At 47.2% G+C, this 22,833-nt stretch overlaps 1 protein-coding gene across 1 annotated transcript in view; it reads right to left on the bottom strand.

Moving 5' to 3' along the window:
* ONECUT1 (one cut homeobox 1) overlaps window positions 1-19,569 on the bottom strand; it is a 38,773-nt gene extending 19,204 nt beyond the window's left edge. The window contains exon 1 of the mRNA XM_006194899.3: window positions 18,081-19,569. Within this exon, the coding sequence (XP_006194961.2) occupies window positions 18,081-19,185 (1,105 nt within the window). The 5' untranslated portion in view covers window positions 19,186-19,569. The remainder of the gene's footprint in view (window positions 1-18,080) is intronic.
* Window positions 19,570-22,833: the final 3,264 nt, after the last annotated feature.

Here is a 22,833-nt window from a genome sequence, read left to right as displayed (position 1 = left end):
AGTGATGCTCAGTTGCTGGTCCAGAATGGCACTTGGAGTAACCAGGGTCTAGAGTCCAGAGCAGAAACGCTAAAGTGTGAGTCAAATACACCAGCATCACCTGGGAGCATGGAGGGAGGCTTGTTCAAAATGCCCATTTCAGAACCCCATCCTATCCTTACTGAATCAGATTCTCAGAGAGAATGGGACTCACAAACATTTTAAACAAGCTTCCCAGGTAATTTAGAATAAAGTTGAAGTGCCACCTGCTCCTAGACCAGTGTTTCAGAACTTGGCAAGATCAGAAGAAGCACCCCACACACACTAGTCAAAAATTCAGACCAGCTGAATCAGAATTTTATGTGTGGCCTGGGAATCTGTATTTTAAGAACACCAGGTGATCCCTTTGATTTCAGGTTTAGAAAATCTTGGTGGGGATCTTCCATTGGGGCTGGGGAAGGTCCAGGTCACCTTTTCCCCTCTCTCCACCATGAAACTGTCCCTGTAAAATCCAAGGATACTGGCTGTCATAGACAGTGTGCAGAGGAAAAGAAGCAGATATGTGGGGGGCTGGGGCAGGCCCCGAGGTGGACGCATCCACAGTGATCAGTGCTGGAGGCAGAGGGTTTCCTTCTGTGATTCTCAGGAAAGAAGAAGTTGGGTGAGAACAGGAAGGAAGGATCTGATTAACAGCTGTGAGCCCTTACCTGGTAGAACCTCCTAATGCCTAATGCTCAGGGCTGAGGGGCAGCAGCTGCAGAACTGAAGGGCACCCCCTCTGGCAAGTGAGGGTACTTCATCCCCACGCCTCCCCCTTCCTCCCAATTAGCCCCTGAGCTGGCACAGGAGCAGAAAAAAGTGGGGGCCTTATATTCTTTACATCACACTTTCACACCCAAACTAAGGGAAGGACCTTGCTTAGTCCAAACTGGACCTGTTTTATGGCTGTTACGTTTAGGACACGTTTAAAGTATTATTTTACATAATAACATGTGGGATGAAGGCACACACACATACACACATCACAAACCCATGCTGCATATTTTGGGCTGTGCTTTAGCATGCTTTTCAGCCATGTCAAGAATCTCTTAGAACATAGATTACTGGGCTCTACCCCAGAGTTTCGAATCAGTAAGATTTTAACAAGTTTCCAAGTGATGCCGGGCTTACATACAGGGGCAGAATTGAAAATGAATACTAGTGAAAAATTTTAGCAGGTTTATTTTATGGGTGTGGGTGAGCAATTTTGAAATTATCTTAGATATATTACAGGATTGAGCAAATGAATAACTGTGTGTGTGGGTTGTGGGGGTTGGTGGGGATATGGTATTGGGTGCCAGGTTTCTCACTGTAAAGGAAGGGACATATAATTATGGAATAAAGATAGGCAAGAAAAAATCTTATGGGGATATATTGCAATCATGAGGTCATGGTGTGAACTCATGATTTTTAAAGTATGTCTGTCAGCATGTTTATATGCACATGCGTTTATGTATGTCTGAGTGCATATGTATACTTGTGTTTGTGTGTATGTGTGTAAATATGCATGCATTTTTTTTCCTGGATTTTTCTGAGGGAGCTAAAAAACAGTCACCCTAGCAGACATGAGCACACCTAGTGCCCAGGCCTTCTTGATCTCTAATACCATTCTTCACCGAAATAAACCAGGGCTCATCAAAGAAGGGGCAGATTCTAGGGCTGGGGTAGGGTAGGCGGGATGAGCTTGAGACATCTTATTATGATGCCAGAAGTTTTTTTAAAAAAAAAGAAGAGAAAAAAGAAAGATGGGAAGCATGTCACAAGAACACAGGAGCCAGATTAAAGCAGCTCTCACTGGTCAAATCTGAGGCAGTATGGGCATCAAAATAGGAAAGGACAGCCTCGATTATAAACCCCTGGGAGGAGTGGAATGCGTGAGTACACCAGTAACACATGATAGGTAAACGAGAGAGAAGGGGCTCGTGCTCACAGAAGAAAGCCGAGCTGACTGTCAGCAAGGCAGGAGTGCCGGAGGTGGAAAATCATTTTGAAACCTTTGCGATAAAGAGTAGGTCAGGCAAGAATCAACAGATGCTAAATCTATGGGGAATTTTTATGAGAAGTAGATATTTGCATGATCTTAAAGTATCTCCCCACAGATTGCTTATTAGTTGTGTATCTGTGTGTGTATCTCTGTGTGTGTGTATCTGTGTGTGTGTGTGTGAGTGTGTGAGAGAGAGAGAGAGAGAGAGAGAGAGAGAGAGAGAGAGAGAGTGGGAGAAAGTGATTATACAGTGGAGAAATTAGGCAACACCTTAACCGGTGATCAAAATTAACTCACCAGTAAAGTGAGAGAAAGACAGACAGACTTCATGGGCCTCCAGATGTGGTCCCCTGAGAAGGACACTCCTCACCCCGTTAGCTTTCTGGGCAAGAAAGCACCACCTCAATCTAACCACGAGGAAACATCAGATAAACACAAAATGAGAAATATCTTTTTTTAAAAGTGGGGACTGTATTCTTCAAACACATCAGTATTATAAAAGGTAAAAAAACAAAACAAAACAAAACAAAACAAAAACTGCTGTGGAAATGTTTAAAGAAAAAAAGAGATATGACAGCTTAAGCCCAGACTGGATCCTGCACTGGAGGCAAGCAATGCATTGAGGGACATTGCTGGGTCAACGGACAGAAGTGAATTGTGGCCACATAAGGGACTATCCCTGCTCTTGGAAATATACTCCTAAGTACGTAAGGGTGAGGGGCATGATGTATGGAACAAACTCTGAAATGGTTCATGAAAAAATGTCTGTGCACTTGAGAGAGAGGGAGAGAGGGCAAGCAAGCACGTGTGCACAGATGATAAAGCAAACGGGGCAAAATGTTAACAGTTGGGCAGCTGGTGGGGTAAATGTTATATGGATGTTCTTTGTACCATTTTATTTTTGTACCTTTTGTGAAAATTTTGAAAAAAATGTCCAAATGAAAAATTTTAAAATCATGCTTTTGAATAGCATTTAATGACACTGAAATAAGTTTGATTGTCAATTCTTTAAATGAGCTCAATTTTGTGAAAAATAAAAATTTTAAATGTATCTTATTTTTCTACTTTTAAAAAGCTAGAAGGAGGCAAAACCAACATATAAACAGGTATCATTTTGGGGTTATGGATGATTTGATTCTGTTGGATTGGTTATCGTGTTTCATATTTTCCAAAGTTTCTACATTAAGCATTATTACTTTAATAATTAGAGAAAAATTATTTTTGAAAGAGGAAAATAGACATCCCGTAAAGTTTCATGTAACATTGCTGACTACTGTCTCACTGATTAATAAAAACAAAAACAAAACCGAACAAAAAAACCTGAATCATTGAAATGTCCAAATGATAGAAAAGGTTGTTAGAGAGGTTAAGCAAATTATGACATGTCTGAAATATTATACATTCATAAAAATTTATGTTTACCCAATCAATTTATGGACCAACCTAAGTGTCCAAAAATAGGGGATTGGATAAATAATAGCATAGCTGTAAAACACAAAACGTGCAGAATGTTTTCTGACCTGGAGTGTTCTGAGAGCAGAGGGCGTGCTTTTACCTCTTTGCTGTCTTGCAGACTGTAAACATCCTGTCTGCACATATCTGCTGAATGAATAAACCTCACACGTGAGGCATTTGGGAGGGGGCAGGGATGGTGGAATTACCAGGGCTTTTTCTTGTCTCCATTATTCTTTGATGTATTTTAAAATATTCTATCATAAATTTAATAACATGGGATTTTTAATTTAAAAAGTTATAGCATGTATGTATCATCTCATTGAGAAAAGATTGCAAAGATATTCATAAAAAATGGGGGGGGTTACCTCTGTGCAGGGGTGTTATGGGTGATTCTTGTCATCTTTTTTCTTGATTAGTAGTAATACTTTTACTTTTAAAAGTTATTTTAAAAAAGGATTGGAATTATAAAGTAAATTACAAAAAAAAGATAAAAGGTACTTGGACATGGTAAGCATGCAACAATGGTAAGAAAATATTTACTAGGGCCATGTCAGGACAAAAGTAGGATCCAAAATTGTATATACACAGTATGACAATGAACTCGGAAAAAATCTCCACCTTTGTGTTGAAGGCAGTGCTCTCAGGTTATACAGTGGTTGGCTCTATGTCACTTGCGTTGTATTACTTTAAAATAGGGACGCTGTACTGTAGAGCACAGGGAACTATATTCAATACCTTGTAATAGCCTAGAATGAAAAAGAATGTGAAATGGAATATATATATACGTATAACTGAATCACTATGCTGTACACCAGAAATAAACACAACATTGTAATCTGACTACACTTTAATTAAAAAGACGCAAGTAAAGCCACCATTAAACAAAAATCCTGATGTTTTAATCATGTAGACATTAGTATAGAATTAAAAATTAAAATTTCCTAGTAATTGCATGCAAACGTATTATCAAATTCCAAACAATACAGAAGATTAACCTAATTACTGGAATTGTTTCAGGCCAGAGTTATCTTAATTGTAGAAATCTGTTTTGAGAATAAATCTATGACTTTATTTTTAATTTTGTGGGTTTAGCTTTGTAATTTTTGTTTTACTATATCAGACATAATTCCATAATCATAAAAAAAAGTTTTTGTTCTGAAAGAAACCTGGTGAAATCACTTATATAAAAGATCCATTTGACTTGAAAAACAATAGGGAGGCTAGGTGGGAGATAGAATGTATTTTATCAGTTTAGATTTTGAACAACATGCATACATAGAGTTGTCCTTTATAAGAGAGCTGGTAAAGGGACTGCCACTGAAGCACATGAAACCATTTTCAGTATACCCAGAAGAGTGGTCACCCTGTGCAACTCTTTCATTGCTCAGATAGTTGTACCAGGCAGTACTTTGCTAGGCATGAAAAAATATATATATAACTGTCAGTCAAAAGAGCAGAATTAAAGGAAGCAAGAGGCATTTACTTTTTTCCCTAGAAAGTTATTGTCTAGGAGATGGAAGAGGCTCTTGATTATTTTAACACACACACACTCAAGCACAACCACACATGCACACCCATGCTAACACACTAGAAAAGCCACAGGCTATCTCTGAAGAGTACATGAGAAACTGGTAACAGGAGTTGCCAACAGGGGAGGGGAACTGGGCAATGAAGAAATACTTTAGGAGGAAAACTTGGTTTTCTCTGTGTACATTTTCATGTTCTTTAACTTTTAAAAAATGATGTGCACATAGCAAATTTCCAAAAATGAACATGTATTAATTAAAAACAATTCTTTTTTGAAAGTTGGGATTCATGGAGCAAACATGAAAACTAAATTAGGGAAAAGTAAAATTGGCTTTCTTATGAGAATACTCTTGACTTGGCATGGTTAGTTCCCATCCCCTAATGACTTGAAAGTGACTAAATCCAAGACTTGCCAACACTGTCTGCCCCCACAGGTCTGTGCTCACCCCTCCTCTCCTGCTGTCTTTGCTTACAGGCAGAAGGCTCCTGACCTACCATTGCTGGGGCCTACTTTTGCCTCTCTGCTCTCAGGAAGAGAGGTGAGCTAACCGTTTACACTGGGTCTTCATGGCTCCTGTGTGCCCAACCACAGGCAGGTGGCTGGAATGAGGGGGCCATCACTGCCCACCAACACCGGGAAGCAAAGGTCAGACCCAAGGGCCTGACCCCACAATCTTCATCTCATGAGCATCATACTAACATCATGTCACCCCATTATGTGACACCTTCTTATGAGGCAGAGACAATCTACCAAAATTTTACATCTCTCATCTGTGCAGAGGCCAGAGAGTCCACTTCTCTTCAGAATATGCATCAGAGTGTGGGCAATTCTGAAAAGTTATATTTTGTATTTACATCTACATAGTCACTTCACGGTTAAAAGTGTATCCAAGCACCCAGCTTCTCAAGTCAGAACCACAGGGGTCAGTTCTGCTTTCATTTTTGCCTTCCATGATGTCTTCACGATTTTACTTTAGAAATAGCTTTCAAATTTTGCCCACCCACTTCCTCCACCTCTGCTGACAATGACATACAACCAGACCCTCATAATCTATGGCCACCCTCCCTGCTAGTCCCCTGCTACTGCTGCCTCTCCTATGTCTCACACCAGGCTGGCTTCCAAAAGCACAGGTCTGACAACTTCACTCCACTGGAGACCACAGTGTCCCTCAGCTCCTGCAGTCACGGGCCATGTCCCTTGGATGGCCAGACATACAAAGTCCTTTGCAGTCTCTTTTCAGTTTTCTTCCTGCTCCCACATAACTGTATTCCTACTTATCCCAGCACTCGTCAGGGACACTGTAAGTGTTCATTTACCTGCACACACCCTCCCGTGAGCTCCCCCAGGATACGGCACACTGTGCCTTTTTGAGGTCCAGCACTGAACCCAGCGCCTTGCACCCAGGAGGAGCCCCATCAGCATAAGGGCGAATGAAGGCAGGTGGACCTTCTGAATGAGTAATACAGCCATGTCATGATGCGGGTTCCGAATCAGTAGGTCTAGGGTGAAATCTGAGAGTCTGCGTTTCTTACAGGTTCTGCTGCTGGTCTAGGGACCACACTGAGTAGTAAGGACTCAGAGAACAGTAAAAGTTTTTCAGATGGAGGAGAGTATGGACATAAATATTCCTAGAGGAATCTTGAATTTTTGAGTGAATTTTTGATCTCAGAAGAGATAAAAAGAAGTAAAATATTATATAATGATATAATATTTATATATATACAATGATATTATATATCATTTAAAATACATTTACATATAAAGCTATGAAACTATAGATTATTCCAGAAAAATGGTAAAATAAATAATAAAGGGGCAAAAAATAAGTTATTTGCTCTTAAATTCTCAATATCAATATTCTAATTCTCAACTGGGAGTTGTATTAGAATCACCTGGGAGGCTTTTTAACCAGCAAATAGTGTCTCCCCACCTTTCTACCACCAATCTGATTTGCACCCTTAGAGGAATGTGAAACCCTCTGCCCCCGTGCTCCCTGCCCACTGCCCCCAGCTACAAAAAACTACAGCCTTGGAGAATGCTTTTGTTACTGATGGGAAAGTATTGTGTCACTCAGCCGTGCTGGAGAAGAAACAAGCTTCCAGCTATATAATAATTCAGATCCAAGAAATCTCCTGCAAAGGGTTTCAGCCAGGGTGTCTACATAGGCTGTTCTTCCCTCTGCCTGAAAACCTCTTCCTCCATTTCTGACCAAGTCCCATTCTTTTTCCAGATCTTCAAAACTATCCCTTCATCATATGCCAAACTGTTCCTTCTTAGCACAAAAAAGCAACCAAGAAACAGCTGTTTGTCTTTCTTCCCCATTAGACTGTGAGTTCCAAAGGACAAGTCCACTGTATCTCCCAGACCCAGCTCTGGGCACAGCAATGCTATAGCTGGTGCCCAGGAGAATAACAAAAGAAGGCCGCTTTCCATACCTAATGGAATTTCATCTTTCACTCTTATGCCCTGTCTGCAACTGGCCAAGCAGAATTCCTAAGAAGGCTGACAGTACAGGGCTAGGAACTGTGTAAATGACAACATAAATGTCCTGAGGTTTGTTTGGTCCAAGTTGTTTGGGTTGGGGAACCAGACAGAAACAGTCTTTTTCCTACCCAGTGTTAAAATTAAATAATGTTTACCTCTTACAAAACATGTACATTTAAGACAGGAAGCAGAGGCACAAAATGAACACCGGTGAAGGCAGCACCCAAGAAATGAACTACAACAGCAGCTGCCCATGAAGCTACAAGGGTGTTCTATCCTCTTATCTCTGGCCTTTCACCACCAGAGGTAACCACTCTTAGGAACTTGAGATCGTTACTAATTTGTTTCTACCACACTCTTATGCATCTCTAAACAATAAGTTGTTTAGCATTGCTTGCTTTTGAGCCTTGTAAAATGGTATTGTTCTGGTGTGATTGTCTATAGCTTGTTCTTTTTTTTTTTTTTTAATTCAATATTGTTCCTAAGACTCAACTATGCTAGTGTGTATAGCTGTGGCTCATTCACTTTCATCACAGTACACTACTGCATTATATGAACATATCACCATTTATTCCTGCTTTCCTCATCAGTGGATATTGGGATATTTCTGTTTGTGTGTTTGGTTTTTTTTCTCTCTCTCTTACAAACAGTGCTGCTACAAACAGTCCTTGGACTTGTCTTCAGGAACACCTGTGAGTTTATCTAGAGTATATACCAAAGAGTAGACCTGGTTCAGGTGTGGGTTCAGGTTTCTAAGATAATGCCAAATCTTTTGAAGCAATGATGCCACTTTATGTCCCCAGCAGCAATGCATGAATCCCTGATGATCTATAGCTTCACCAACAGCTTGTGTTCTGGGGACACAGGAACTGTCAGACTGCAGCATTTTTGTGCCAGAAGGCAGCACTCCTGCCTGGACTGGCTCTTTCCTCCTGGCCATCTGACAGAAGAGCCTGATTCAAGACTCTGCCCAAGAGGTGGGCCCCTGGGCCTTATATCTTGTTGAATCCTGACTTTGGGACAGAGCACTAAATTGAGATAAGAGACTGTCGTGGATATACAGTCATCATAGAAGGCAATCAATCATAGACTGTGGAATGTAGAAGGACCCTAAGGCCAAATCCTTCACTCTACATTTAAGGAGACAGAGGATCAGAAAGGTTAAATGACTTGACAAGTTCTCAGAAATAATGAGTGCAAGAACCTGTCTCCAGGGCTCACGATTCTTAGTCAAGTGATTTTTTAAAAGTATGTTTGTTTTAGTAATTTAAGATGGCATAACACAATCTATTAAGTTAAAAATGACTCTGTAAATACTCAAACAACTGCCAATTTATTTTTAAAAGGGAGTTGTTTGACTTATGTGATTGACGAACTTGGTAAATTCATCATCTTTCCTCGTGAAGTAAACAGAAGTAACATTGAATTTCAATGAGATAGAGGAAAGATGCAATTTCCAAAATTTCAGTTTTCAATAGGCAAATTTAACAGTATTAAAGGACACCAATCTCCTGGGGAAAATAATCCCCAATCCTTGTCCTTGGATCATCCCCTCAGGCAAATGATAGGTGTGGTCTTAAGAAGCTATTATGTGAGGAAGGCAAACTTCAGATGCAGTGAAATTTCAATTCCTCCTCCTCTTCTGAGTCCTTATAGTTAAGCTATTGTAAGAGGCTGGGACCTGTTTGTGAATATTAGAGCAAAACAGCCTCAGTAACCTGCTGGTGTATAATCTCAGATGGCTTTACATGTGAATGTAGAAAAACTCTGACAAGAGACCAACTTGCAGTTGAGGTACTTAGTGCTCTTCAGAGTGCGCATACCAAGCATGGCAGGATCCTGTGCAGAGGAATCTGTCCCCAAGCATCAGAGGCAGTATAAAGCAACTGGGGAGGGGAGAAGGACTGCTTCATAGGAAGGGTGTTTGTGTGAAGGAGAGTGCCTTCTGAAGCCTGTGGTGGAAATTTCCACTCTGGAGCTGTTAATTTCAGGAACCCCCGCCCTCCCTTCCCCAAATGCCTTGCTCATCTCTACCCCAAGAATCCATTTGCCACTTAAAAATATCTTTTGGTTTAACAATGTCTGCAGGCTGGCAATAAAAGCTTTCCAAGAGGCATCCCTCTTTTAATGTCAGGATAAAAGTCAGGAGCTGTTTATTACTTTGGGGTGGGGGGGTGGTGCTTGGAGGGAAAGAACACCAAGTAATTCTGCAAAGAATGCTGACCAAACGGTACTGAGGTACTCCTGGTTCAGGTTTTCCTCCCAGCAGTCATTTTAATCAGCACTTCCCCTATTTAATGAGCTTGTAGTGCCATTACATAATCACCCAGCTCACTGGATTAATGATGAAAAGAGGAACTGATTTTTCCAGTTGCATCATTTGAAGTAAATGTTAACTTTCTTTCTGAGTCCTTAGTTAACCGCATTAGTGTGACAAATATGTCTTTGTCTAGCATAAGTAATTAGAATTTAATCACTTTAACTGCATCTTAATTACCCCAAATGAATTGAAAGGACATTTAATAGCAAAGATTAAATTGCCTTAATGAACGATTTTTGTGACTCCATCAATACTTGAATTGCGTTAGCCACTCCTCTCACGCACTTCGCTTGCAGTGATCACGGGGGTCACTAGGTGGCGCGCTTCGCTCGTTTATTTATTTAATTTTCCCCATTGATCTGTTTTAGAAGACAACAGGAAAGAAAGCAAAAAGCACATAGTTTATAATGTTCCTTTGATAACCTCTCTTTGGGACCATGAGATCATCACCAGACGCGAAACGAAAGCAGGGATTTCAGAAACTGTCGATTCTGAGTACCCTATGCGTATGCAAAGGGAGATGAGAAACATGGATAACTGGAAACATGCGATGCTTGACGGAAATTGTAAGTTGCCCTCTGGATGATTGCCAACATATAGTTTAAGTCAATTTATTATTTTCTTGGTGCAGAGTCCTAAAACATGAGTAACAAGAAGCTTGGAATAGCAAGACGGACACTGATGTGAATTCAAGAAATGCAAGTGCAGATCAGAACACCAATGCCTGAAAGTATGGGAAGTTTGGGCCTTTAGATCCTCCTCCAGACATGGATCCCAGTGGACTAGTCCTACCCACAGAACACATCTAATGAGATGGGTCTTGCCCATCAATAATTGTTTAAGTGAACAAATGGATGGAGAGACTTGGGTTCAATGTCTAGCTCTGTTACTGCCTCCTACCTCAAATTCCTTCTGGCTGCTTCTTCAAAAGAGAGCAATAAAAAGTCTCTCTTATAAGTCTTGAGTAAAAAAGAAATAAGTTTCCACAAGTCCTCTCTTTGAGAGTCCCAGAGGGAAGACACACTTTAATTCCAAGGCCTTTATTATGCAGAGACTTCCTTCCTAGACTGGGTGTTTATGACAGTGGATCAGACATTTCCACACTCTGGGTCCACTGACCTGGTGGATCTGAATCAGTAAATGAGGCAGAGTGGAGGGTAAGGGGATTCTGGGCTTTGAGCTGGGAAACCTGAGTTCAGGGCCTCAGTGATTTTCAGCTGTGTTACCACAGGTAAGTTATTTAATTTCATTGAATAGAGAAAGAGGAAAAGTGATTGTAACTACCTTGTAAGCTAGTAGCCCTCAAACTTTGCTGCATATTAAAACCACCTCAGAGCTCTTAAAAATCCCAATGCTTAAGCCATGCCCTATACTAGTTACACCAGAATATCTAGGAGTTTTGCCAGAAATCATTTTTTAAGGATCCCTAAATGATTCCAAAGTGTAGCAAGATTTGGGAGCCACTGACATAGACAGTGAGTATTAAGTGAGGACATCTATGTGCCCAGCACAGTGTATTAGCACACCTGACTAACAGAATGTACACAGTAGACACAATCTCCTTCCTTATCAATTGCCATGACAAATCTGTGGGTTATACTTCAGGATCTGGTTCTGTTCAGCTGTTGTCTTATCAAATTATCTCACCTAAAGAAGAAGAAAATTTTTAGAAGCTAATTTGTTCCAACTTTATGATGATGTAACATCTTTTGGGAGGAACTTAATGTGGATGGTTCTATAAGCAAGACCCTGTGATAAAACCTAAATTCATATGTTTGTATCAAAAGAATCAAATTGCCCTATGACTGGTCTGGTCATCTAATCCAAATCCTATCATTTCAAAAGAAAATTAAGCTTCATTAGTATTAATATACTTGTGTTAAAATAAAAATCTGTGCAAATCTATTGATAGAAGACAGGAATTTATGATTGTAGAGTAAATTCATTCACATTAGAAATCAGGTTTTTGTTTTTTTGTTTGTTTGTTTGTTTTGTTTTTTTTACTGAACTCTATGACGCTGACACTTCTTGTAAAAATAATGGGGCTTTCTTCTTCCAAAGGTGCTTATTCATCTTATTTAAATAGAGACATAATGAAAATAGTATTTAATGAATACTTGTTGAATGCTTTTATCCAGAGTGATAGGAAATCTATCCTCTACCATGACTTCAATAAGACCCTCCCTGTTGCTAACCTAGTTTGGGAACCATTCAATTTTACCAAAAGCATGGAAATTCTGCTGTTTTAATGTGGACTGAAGTGAAACTAGTCACTTCTCATCCAATCCATCAAGGCTCCTTGGTTGCCTTACAATATTAAATTGGTGTTTATTCCAATGTATGGAGTTTACAAAGAGCACTGAGCAATGTTACTCGAAGGACAAGGCTTCTAACTATAGATTTTGAAGAGCAAGACACCCGGGAACCTCCTTTTTAATTACCCACCTTCATTAGACATGAGGGTTTTCTTTCTTACAAGGAAATCAAGAATAAATGTTACCAATACACTCTGTGAGAGTGATTTTTTTTTTCAGAGAACTTTAGGTAGCAGCATCTGTTTGATTAGCTGAATTTGCCACGAATGTGGAAATGATGACATCAAAACAGCTCATGTAACAACCTCCTTAAAGACCTCGTAGATTAGAGATGACTATAGATTTTCCCCAGCACGGATCAAAGGGACTGAATTGAACGTTTTAGCTTAATGATCCAACCCCTGTCACACCCATAGGGACTCGAATTCCGATTGTATAAGCAGGTGTGCACGTGCACTCAGATGCACACAGAAAGCTGCTGAGGAGGGAGGGAAAGATCAACCACCTGATCGACAAGAATAGGTTTGATCTTTCCCGTTACTTGGCTGTGCTGGGGTATATTCCTGGCGGGACCTCAGCTATCTCTCATAAACTTCGAAATATTAGCTGTTAGTTTTCGTTTCCTCACTACGGCTATTCAAAGGCATCCTAGCCACCTTCCAGGGGCGAAGAGAAACGAACACGCAGGCGGAGCCCTGTCCAGGGTCCTGACGCCGTTCCGGGGCTCCAGGCCAGTAGGCCTCCGAGAGTCCTTTCATCAACCCCACTGGAGAGCAAACAAAGACCTTCAAGCTCAAAGCCTCAGGGAAGCCTTCTAACCCCCGTCAGTTAGCTAGACGGGGAAACAACAAAACAAAGGAAACGCTAATCCACTCTCCTGTCACTACACCCCAAGCCCCAACCTCCTATTCAGATTTCCAAGGTCACCTTCTCTACTGTGACCCTGATTTTCTCAAATAATAACATGCCAGAAAAACTATAATTTGGATATAAATTCCAAACATGCATTTTGTTTTGAGAGGTTAGAGCTAGGGTACACTTTGGGGGAATGGTAATTTTGTCTCATTAGTTGGGTTTGTTCAGGACCAAGTTATATCCACTAGCTATCCTTTTCTTCCTCCACTACACTCTTTTCCTATCAAAACAGTTACTGTTTTGAAAATCACTAGGACGTCGATATTCTAAAAACAAAGTCTCAGCAGGCATCCATCTCCTTTCTGTGGCGGATTGAACCACCGAGGCTTGCTGGGTGCCTGGCCCCGCGGTCAGCAGGGGGCGCCCGCAGCTACTGCAGCACAGTCAGTTCCACTACCAGGAGAAGGTGAGTCCAAAGAGAGCAGGAGTTTAGCTCTCTGCGGCACGCTGAGCGATCGCACGCAGCTTGAAGATAAAGAAAAATGCAGGCTGGGCTTTAAGTCGCTTTGCTGCTACAACACAACGGTGCTATTGTTGGCACAGACTATCCCAAGTGCCAGTTGCAAAACAGCTATGGCAGGACTGAATCTCTGGTGACTTGTCTTCGCCCAGGGCCGGTCGGGTCGCTCTGGTCGACCCCGATCGCCCTCCTGGTGTTTCCAAAGCGCTCAGAGCTGCACCGCTGGCGGAAGAGCCAAGTCCTCCGAACAGACCGCAGGGTTTATTGTCTCAGGCGGCCGCGATGCACTGACACTAGGTCACCACACAATAACCATCAGATCTCCGCAAGCCCCAGCAGCTGGTCTCCCTCACCTAGTCAAAAACTATCTGCTCCAGTCTTCATCATATACACATTTCTTAACCCCATGCGCTCCTTTCTCTCTTCCTGAGGTTTCTGTGCTCCCCAATGGGGACTGCAGGAGACAACTATTGTCCCACACCCTCGAAGGGTCAGACATGGGCTGTGAGAAAGGGCCACGCAGAGCCTTCTGGGGATTGTCCCCAACAGCGAGACCTGTTCGGCTGCTTGGGGGTAGGGTCCCTAGCCAACTCCCCAGAAACATGGCCACCATTAGGCCTGAGTTGGTTGGGAGACCCTGGGACTCCTTGGCCTCTGCCTGACAACTGGCTGGCCCCTAGCCCATGCTGGGAGGAGGCTACCACAAAGCTTCAGAGGAGGCGCTCCTCCCAGGCAGTCAGCCCCCCTCGCCCCCAGGCTGTGAGAAGGTTGAGATCTGCGGCACCCTGCGGGCCCTTTGTTCATGCCGCAGCCGTCTGGGATCAGCTGCACTGTGCAAGACCCGCTGGGCAGAGATGCAGGGCCTGGAGGGGAAACAGTCGGCTTGGCACCTTCTCCTCCTACTCTTGGGCCCAGGAACCCTTCCAGTTCCCGCGTCCCACACACCCAGTCCTGGCTCTTCTCCCAGCCCAGAATCTTCTAGGATTGGGGAAATGGGGTTCCCAGGGTCCAGTATGGCACTCCTGCTTGGCTCCTGGGGCCCAGGGAAGTGAGGGGACAGTTGAAATGTCACCCGCCAGGATAAATATTAACAAAAAGCAAATGGACTTGTGCGGGGGGCCAGTTATCAATCAACCAGGCCGCAAGGCCACTTATGGCAAACATGGCCCAGGTTGGCCTGGGCGAGACTTTCTCATGGCCACCTCCTGGCCAGACCGCCACACCGCCCCCCTTCCCTGGCCCAGGCCTTGCTCCAGGTGGTTCTGGGGCAAATCTCGGACAAGGAAAGGGCGCAGTCCCAGTTGCTGGAGACTGGTCTGGCTCCCTGATGCCACCGTTTGGAGGTTTCTTGGCCTCCAGGTTCTGCAGGGTCAGGGTGGTCCAAAACCCACCTTTGCCCGACCTAAGCCTCGTCTCCTGGGTCTTCCGTGCAGCACCTACTGGTGGGTGCACGTTGCAGCCTCTTCTTGCCCTGCCAGCTCCCCTACTGTGGCCCGCAGCCTTCTAGAATCTTTAATTGGAAACTAATCTCCTAGCGTCTTAATAGGCACCTACGTCAGAGGCGGGGCACCCACCCACCCGCACAGCCCATCTTGCCCTCCCCACCTGGAATGAGACCCAGCGCGAGCCTGGTTGCGCTGCACTTTAATGGGGCAGCAGCAAGTATTACAATCAGGGAACATATATTGATTTTTTAAAGGTAGTTAATTTGTTGAGACTTTCCTTCTCTCCCGCCTGACACCAGCCGATATAATATCATAAAGAGAAAGCGCCTCTCCAAACACGCTGCCATGTGCGGAGGGTTTTGACCTCCACAGCAGGCTGTTCGGAACTTGGGGTACTGCGAGGGGCACGAAGAAGCCACTCACCCGCCAACGTCGGGAGTTGAGTGAAGGACCCAACATCCATGGGCCCTGCCTCGGCTTCGGGTAGAAACGAGTTTGACGGGTCTTTGGGTGCAACAACGAGCAAAGCTGCAAGGGAGCTGGCGGTGGGGAGGCGGCTGCAATGCCCCACAGCCACAGCGAACAAGCTTGCAATCTTTTTTAAGTCACCTGCAGTCAGGGCCTACCAGAGATCTTTCGAACAGTTCAGGAAACGGCCTCACTTTTTTTTTCTTTTTCTAAATGAAAATATTAACGGGACGGCTCGTTGTTCTTCGGTGATCTGAAAACAAGTCACGGATCTTGCTACGTAATGGGGTAGATCCCAGCCCGCCCCGCCCCTTTAATGAAGTTAAAGAAAGGAAAATGGAAGCGACGACGCTGCATTCTGGTTTTAGGACGTGGAGCTAGCTTGGGTTTTGGCGCCAAACGCTTGTCTCGCTGGAGTCTCTGATTTACCTCCCCCTCACCTCCGAGGAAAAGGCTGGGCATGATTCGCCACGGGCTGCTGTGTGCCAGGCAGCGGCCCCTTCGATAACCTCCTGGGTCCTGTCAACCGCGGCCGGCATGCCGCCCGCGCCTCCCGTGTGCAGGTTGCAGTACAAGGGCCGCCCACGCGAGGAGGTCAGAGGGCGCCGGTACAGGGCAGGGAGCTAGGGCGGATTTCTAGGGCTCCGGGGTAGTCTCTGAACATAACTTGTCAGCTTGCCTTTCCAGGGGGCGGTAGGAGGCAGTGGGGAAAGGATAGTCATTGAAGTCCTGAGCAAGAGCCTTCAGGAGGTAGGGGGTGGGGAACGAGTTTCTCTGGGGTAATGGCTCTCAGTTTCCACCGTTCTTCCTCCGTTCCCCTAAACCCCACTAACCGGCTTGTGTGGGCACTGCCTCGGTAAGAGGTCATGAAACCAGGCTGTCACGGGCGTGTGAAAAGGCACTGACCACCTTGGGCTCCGGGAAAGGCGGAGCAGTCAGGCAAAGCCTTTTCGAACATCACTCCTAAAACTTTGGCTGCCCTCGGATCTCGGTCAGCCCACGGGGTAGGGGGCGATCTGGTAGCTGCACACAGAGCTACAGAGTGGAACCGTGAGAGCCCCAGAGGGTATCCTCTTTCTTCTCCCTCCCTTCCCCTTACCCCTGCCTCTCCTGGTTTCTGGGCGCAGTTTGCGAGTCCGCCTGGGGACTTTGCTTGGAGCCAAAGAGCGCGGGGCTGGGCTGGAAAACCTGGCGAGGCTAAGGCTTAGTCTGCGCGGCGCTCGGGCAGGGAGGCCACTAGAGCCCAGACCCCAGGAGTGCTGTGGGTTGTATCCCGGCTGGAGTCGCGGGCACGCCGGCACCTGCCTCCCTCTAGCTTCTCATTGGCCCGCCCGAGGTGGGGGAGGGGGCCCTGGCCTCTCGCTTTGATTTTAGACTGTGAAACGGCTCAGTGCCCCCGGCTCTGAGCGGATTGACTGTCTCTCGTTCTCCAGGGACGAATTAATGGAGAACGATCAGTTAATTAACAAACCCTCATTCCTGCTTTTACTTTTTTCTTAGCCCGGACTAGGCTAGGACGCCGGGCTGAGATTGGGTAGGGGGCAGGTGGGGGTGGGGGAGAGGTGGCATGGACCCAGGAGTCAATCAACAAAGCCCGGGTCTCATCAAACCGAGTCCACCCTCGGCTGCCCTTGGCTTCTAGGGGGTCGCCAAATCTGCTTGAAATCCCCCGTATGATTCAGGCTGGCTGGTCTCAGTTGTCCCTTCTGCCAGTCAGCCGGCCAGAGCCTTCCCGGTACCTTGGCCTAGAGAGGCTGGAGGAGCTAGGCACTGTGTCTATGCAGAGCCGCAGAAACCTTCCCGCCCAACTACGAAACATCAGGGCCTCGGGGTTTTGGGCCCAGGAGACCTCTGCTTGCAGACTTGTTTTCTTCCCCCACCCCCTGCACGGGGATTCAGACGAAAATTCATGCAGAGGAATAAAACAAAACACGAAGTCCTAAGCAAGTCGGCAGCTAAGGCGGTCCCTGGGCTCAGCTGGAAGCTCCCTTGTTACTTGGCGCCCTTATCCGGACCTTGGCACGGTCTGCCTCCTTCTCTACAGTCAGTCACAAGCGTAGAGTGCGTGCTAACCCTCACAAAGCGTCTGCGCCACACACTCTTCGCCACGCGGCTGGAACCTTTTGCTGGAACTCTCAAAGTGCGCTCCCTCACCCCCAGCATCCACAACACTAGAGTGAGCATGGGAGGGGGTCACCACAGCGAGTTCAGCCAAACATTGGAGAGCAGTTCCCGCGCGCTTCAGCCCAGCTCCCAGGTATGTGCCAGGGATACTTGACAGTATGAGTGCTGGTACACGCACATGTCACCTCCCTCTTCCCAAACCCGGAGTACCGAAACCAGAAGTGAGGCAAAGGCTGTATTCAGCCAGGTGCTGAGATTTCTCTCCACCTATGGCCGTGAGAGCTCCCTGCGCTGTCTCCCAGCACAAATGCACACCCGCAGGCACCCAGGCCGGCCGCTCAGCTCCGGAGCCTTCCACAGGCCAGCTCACTGATTCCTGGAAGAGGTTGTCTGTTTCCAGGAGCCACGCTCTGGCTCTTTCAGGCCCAGGGACCCCCTTCTCCGGGAAAGGAGGACGGGATGAAGCGTGCACAGATCTCTCTCCTTCCCTGCCTCCTTGGGTCCCTTCAGTTTCCCGAACACCTTATTTATCTCCCTGCGCGCCCAGCTCCTTGGCCCGCTCACCTGCTAAGCGGAGCGCAGACATGCGCTGGAACTCCGGCTCCTGCAGCCACTTCCACATCCTCCGGAAGGTCTCCCGGCCGGACTTGAGTTTGCTCCAGGGTTTGGGGTTGCGCAGCAGGTCCGAGAGGGTCCCTTGGGAGCGGCAGAGCACCCTCTGCGCGAAGATGGCCTGTGGGATGCTGTAGCGCTTAAGCTCGGTGGTGATACGCTGAGCCACCTCTTTGGTATTGATCTCTTCCATCTGCCCTGAATTACTTCCATTGCTGACCTGCGCACCGGTTACCGAAGGGTTGGGCTCCCGGGCCGTACCCAGGAGTTGCCCGTGGCCCTGGGCGTTCAGGTGGGCGTGGGGGTGGTGTGGAGGAAGGCCGTTGATGGGAACCATGCCGGCCGAGGTGGGCGTGAGGTGCTGTTCCCCGTGACGCCCGAGCATGGCCGGGTGGTGGGCTTCAAAGCCGTTGGGGGTTAGCATCTTGTCGGTGGGCATAGCAGCGCCCGGGTGGGCATAGTGGGGGAGCCCTTGCTGGGAGTTGTGAATGCCGCCCAGCCCGGAGCCAGAGAGGGGCGAGAGGCTCTGGCCCATGCCGGCCACGTCCTTGTGGTAGGGGGTATAGAGGTTATTCATAGATGCCAGCCCGCGCTCGTCCCGCATGAGAGTGAAGCTACCGCTCACGTTGCCTGCCAGGCGCTGGTGGTGGTGAGGGTGGTGGTGGTGATGGTGGTGGTGGTGATGGTGGGGGAACTTGTCCGAGACTGTGGAGATGGGCGGCAGCGGCTGCAGAGGGGTTAAGGTGGTGTAGGTGGTGGGCATGCTCATACCTGGGGGAGTCTCGCAGGCCATAGTCATAGTGGGGTGCAGGGGGCCGGCCAGGCTGTGCTCAGGGGCCCGGTGGTGGTGGTGGTAATCGCTGCCGCCGCCGCCGCCGTCCAGCAAGGACGCCATGCCCATGGAGCGCGGGTGCGCGGGGGGCAGGTGGCTGCCGCGGTGCGCCACGGAGCTTCGCGCGTGGGGGCTGCCGCCCAGCAAGTCGGCAGGGGCAGGCACCGGCTCATGGCTCACCCCGTGCAGCTCGCCGATCGCCTCCATGGTCAGCTGCGCGTTCATCGTGATCCGGGCGAGCGGGCGGCGGACACAACATCGATGAGGCTGGGCAGAGGCGGCGAAGGGCGCACGCAGTCCGGTCTTCACATCGGCTGCTGGCGACTGCTGCCTTCCGTCCTTCCTCTCAGTGTGGGGCTCTGTCTCCCTCTCAGCTGTCTCGCCTTTCCTCTTGCCCCCACCTTCCCCTCAGCGTCCTCGGCGTTTTTTTTTTTTTTAATATTAATTTCCAAAAAGGATCCGCGCCCTTGGGCGAGCGCGTTGCCCCCAGCCCACCCGCCCCCGGTCCCCTCTCGCCCCTCTCCTTCTTAGAATTGTGAGGCCCCCGGCTCCCCTGACGCAGCCCGCGCGCCTTCCGCGGCTGCTGCCTGCCCGCGCCGCTGGCCAGCTCCAGCCATGGCTCGGTTACTGTTGCAGACTCTGCGGCCGCTGTTCCTCCACCGCCGCCGCCACGGCCGCCGTGGCCCGCCCTCACGCCCGCTGGGCGAAGCGCGCAGGCGCGCAAATCGGCACCGCCCCCTCAGTCCCCGCGCGCGCGGCCCGTGACGTCCCTGTACAAGTGGAGGGGGTTGCGAGGGAGCGGCGCGCACTTGCGAGTGCTTAACGTAGAGCGCGACCTGGGGATGCCACTGCAACCCTGGGAAACTTGCCCTTTTCTCGGCTCCCTGGCTGGGGTGCGCTCTCCTCCCAGCCGCTCGTTGCATTTGCTGGGTTTGCATCCCGAGTGGCGCACTCTGCCTGGAGAGCCATCGCCCCTCTCATTAGTTGCTGCCTCCCGGTGCAGGTTGCCCCGGGGAGCCTTAGCTCGTGTCATCACTCCTTCCACCCTGGCCTATTTCATGGGAGGTCTTCTGGGAGTCCATGCTCTCCCCATCTTCAGGTGCTTGGCCTTTTAGAAGGGAAGGGAGCAAATATCCTGAAGGCCTTGGTCAACCTAGTGGCTATTGACCCGACAACCTCTGTCTTTCCTGTTAATACTCTGCCACCCTTCCTCTTCCAAGATCTGGGAAGAGGAGCGCTTAGTGCCAAGAGTCCCGGCCCCGGCCATACCTTGCTGTCCTCCACCGCCTGGGTCCTTCTCCAGCTCAGCTGATAATTAAGGCAACGCTCCAGCTTCGTGAATGACTTGGCATGTGTGTGTGTGTGTGTGCGTGTGTGTGTGTGTGTGTGTGTGTGTGCGCGTGTGCGCGCCCTGGGGGGTTTCTATGTTAACTTCTGGGTTCTCGGGCTGTTCCGGAGGTTTCTTCATGGCCCTCCTGGTAAGGCACCCAGAGGCCGCTGCTTGCGGAAGGACAGACGCCGGCAGGGTGGACTAGGCGCACCAGTCTCTGCTATGGCCCGTAGGGACGCCCTCTTCCCGGCGTCCCTGCGAGAAGCCTCCAGATCTGAAAATCAATTCAGCTTCGGGCCTAATTGTTCGCTTCCTACAATCACGCTCCAATCCAGAATCGAACCTGGTCCTTGGGCCGGTGGGGAAGCAAGGGGAAGCCCCCAGTGTGGGACGTATCACCCGGTCGCCACATGCCGCGGCTTTCTTTTCTTTTACAAAAGAAAGGAAAAAATCCGTAACAAAAGGCAGAGCGTGTCCGCTTAGGTGCTTTCATCCCTCAGAGAAAGGACAGATGTGCCCATTGTCCAACCTTTGGCAGTTACGACCCGGTCAGCTCCAAGCCTCAGCCCCGGGCAAGCGGTGGTCACAATGAGGGACAGCTTCTTAAAGCCTAAGTATCTGGGCTTGGGTATGGAAAAAAATTTATGTGGACTCCACTGGGCCAAACTCAAACTCTATGTTCCGTTCCTGGGGCACCCAGCGGTGCCCACCACTGGTGTCTCTGATGGAAATGTTCCCAGACCCTAGGAGAAACCAGGGTGGTGGGGTGGTAGTAGTAGTGATAGCTGAGTCCCTTAAGGCAAAAGCTTGGGCCAGTGAACCCTTGGGGGAAACTTCACACCAGCTAAGGCATGAAGGGGCCCATCTCTTTGCCCAGGTCCCTGCCACAACTCAGGCAACATCATGATCAAGGTAGGTCAAGGCCAATGGTTTCACTCTACCTGACTTTCTTGAAAGTGGTCATACCCTAAAATCAGTTAACCTGGTTGGTTTCATCACCAGAGACACTTCTATTTGGTCCAAACAATGCCTATGGAAGCTCTGGAAATGAGGGTCTATCTCAATGGACTTAGCATCAACTTGCACAATGAATATATAGGAATTTAAAACCTCCAGAGAGTAAGTCTTTGGGAAAAAATACACTGACATAAAGGAACTTAGAAAACAAAATTACTCTATTTAAACTTGTGTCTACGTCTGTCTATTCGTACACACATACACACAAGAATAAAACATTTTTTGCCTAGTGGATCACAATATGTTGGTGGGAAGCTGATTCATTGGTTCCTTATTGTTTCTGTTCTCTTTTCATACAACATAGAGCATGCAGCACTCGTATGAGACCAAACAATGGGTTAAAGTAGAAGGCAGACATTGGGCTAAACTGTTGCCACCTCATATTTTAATACCCCCCCCCCAATGATTGCTTTGCCTTTATAACAACTCTCTTCCCAAAAGGCAGTTATTTAAAAGAAAGAAGTAAATACCACCAAGTGCACACATTGTTCATGGTTTTCTCCTTGTGTAACAAATTAGGGACTTGATCCTGGAAACCCTCCTTCATGTGAGGCTCCTGGCTGAGCCCCTGGAGTCTACCTAAAGAAGGCTGGGATCAAGTGAGCTCAACTCCTCCCCGTCCCCTTATGAAAACGGGTCTGGTTCGGTGCTGGTCCCTAGAGGAGGAGCCAAAGTAAAAATTTGTATAAGTATTATATATATTGGGTTAATGGGTGTGAAGGACTTGCTTTGGGAGTTTGCAAATCTCCCTAATCTTTCTTGGCTGTTGGCTATTCATGTCTTTTATTTAACCTTTGTTTTCCTGTGGTTGACTGCATTGCAGTGGTTTTTAAGAAACATTTTATTCTTAAAGTCTTGGAAAACTTTCCTATTACTAAGAACATGTGATGGGTATGATGGATGCTCTTAGGCCTATTTAGGGCGAATATGCATGTATGCATGTGTTGGGGATGGACACTAGACAGTTTGCCAGCTGCTGGAGGACTGGGATAGCTTTTTGTCATTTTGTCCCTCTCTTCCCTTCCTCCTTTCACTACCCAGCACCAGGCCTGGCACCCATCAGGTGCACTATGGAGGATTAAAGAGCCAAGGAAGGGTCCCTTGAAATTACTTTATGGGTCTAGTCTATGTCATTACAGAATACTGTAGAATTCTTTATAACAGCCAGGAAGTTTGAGGGGAGGGCTTATTGTCAGGTGGTTAGATTTCGAGTAGCTGCAGGGAACTTAAAGAAAAAAAAAATGGTGTCACCACTACATTTCATACACATGTATATTTATGAAAAAGGGAAATAAGACTATGGACTGGATGCTTGTGGCTGACAATATTTTCAGAGTGGAAACAAAGATTTCAGACTGCTTATTTCGTAAATGTTGGGGTGCTGCTGGTGGTGGTCAGGCAGGTGCAATCCTTCCTGTGCTGGGTGATGCCATGAGGCTTAGAAAAGAGAATGAGAATAAGGTCTTCCCTCTAAATGCTGGCCACACAAGGTTTTCTGAGAACCTTCCATCAGTTTCAGAGTTACT

The sequence above is a fragment of the Camelus ferus genome, chromosome 6 (assembly GCF_009834535.1).
Source record: "Camelus ferus isolate YT-003-E chromosome 6, BCGSAC_Cfer_1.0, whole genome shotgun sequence".
In the NCBI taxonomy this organism is placed as follows: Eukaryota; Metazoa; Chordata; class Mammalia; order Artiodactyla; family Camelidae; genus Camelus; species Camelus ferus.
The sequence above is the reverse complement of the archived record's forward strand: the minus strand, read 5'-3'. Positions and strand labels throughout refer to the sequence as shown.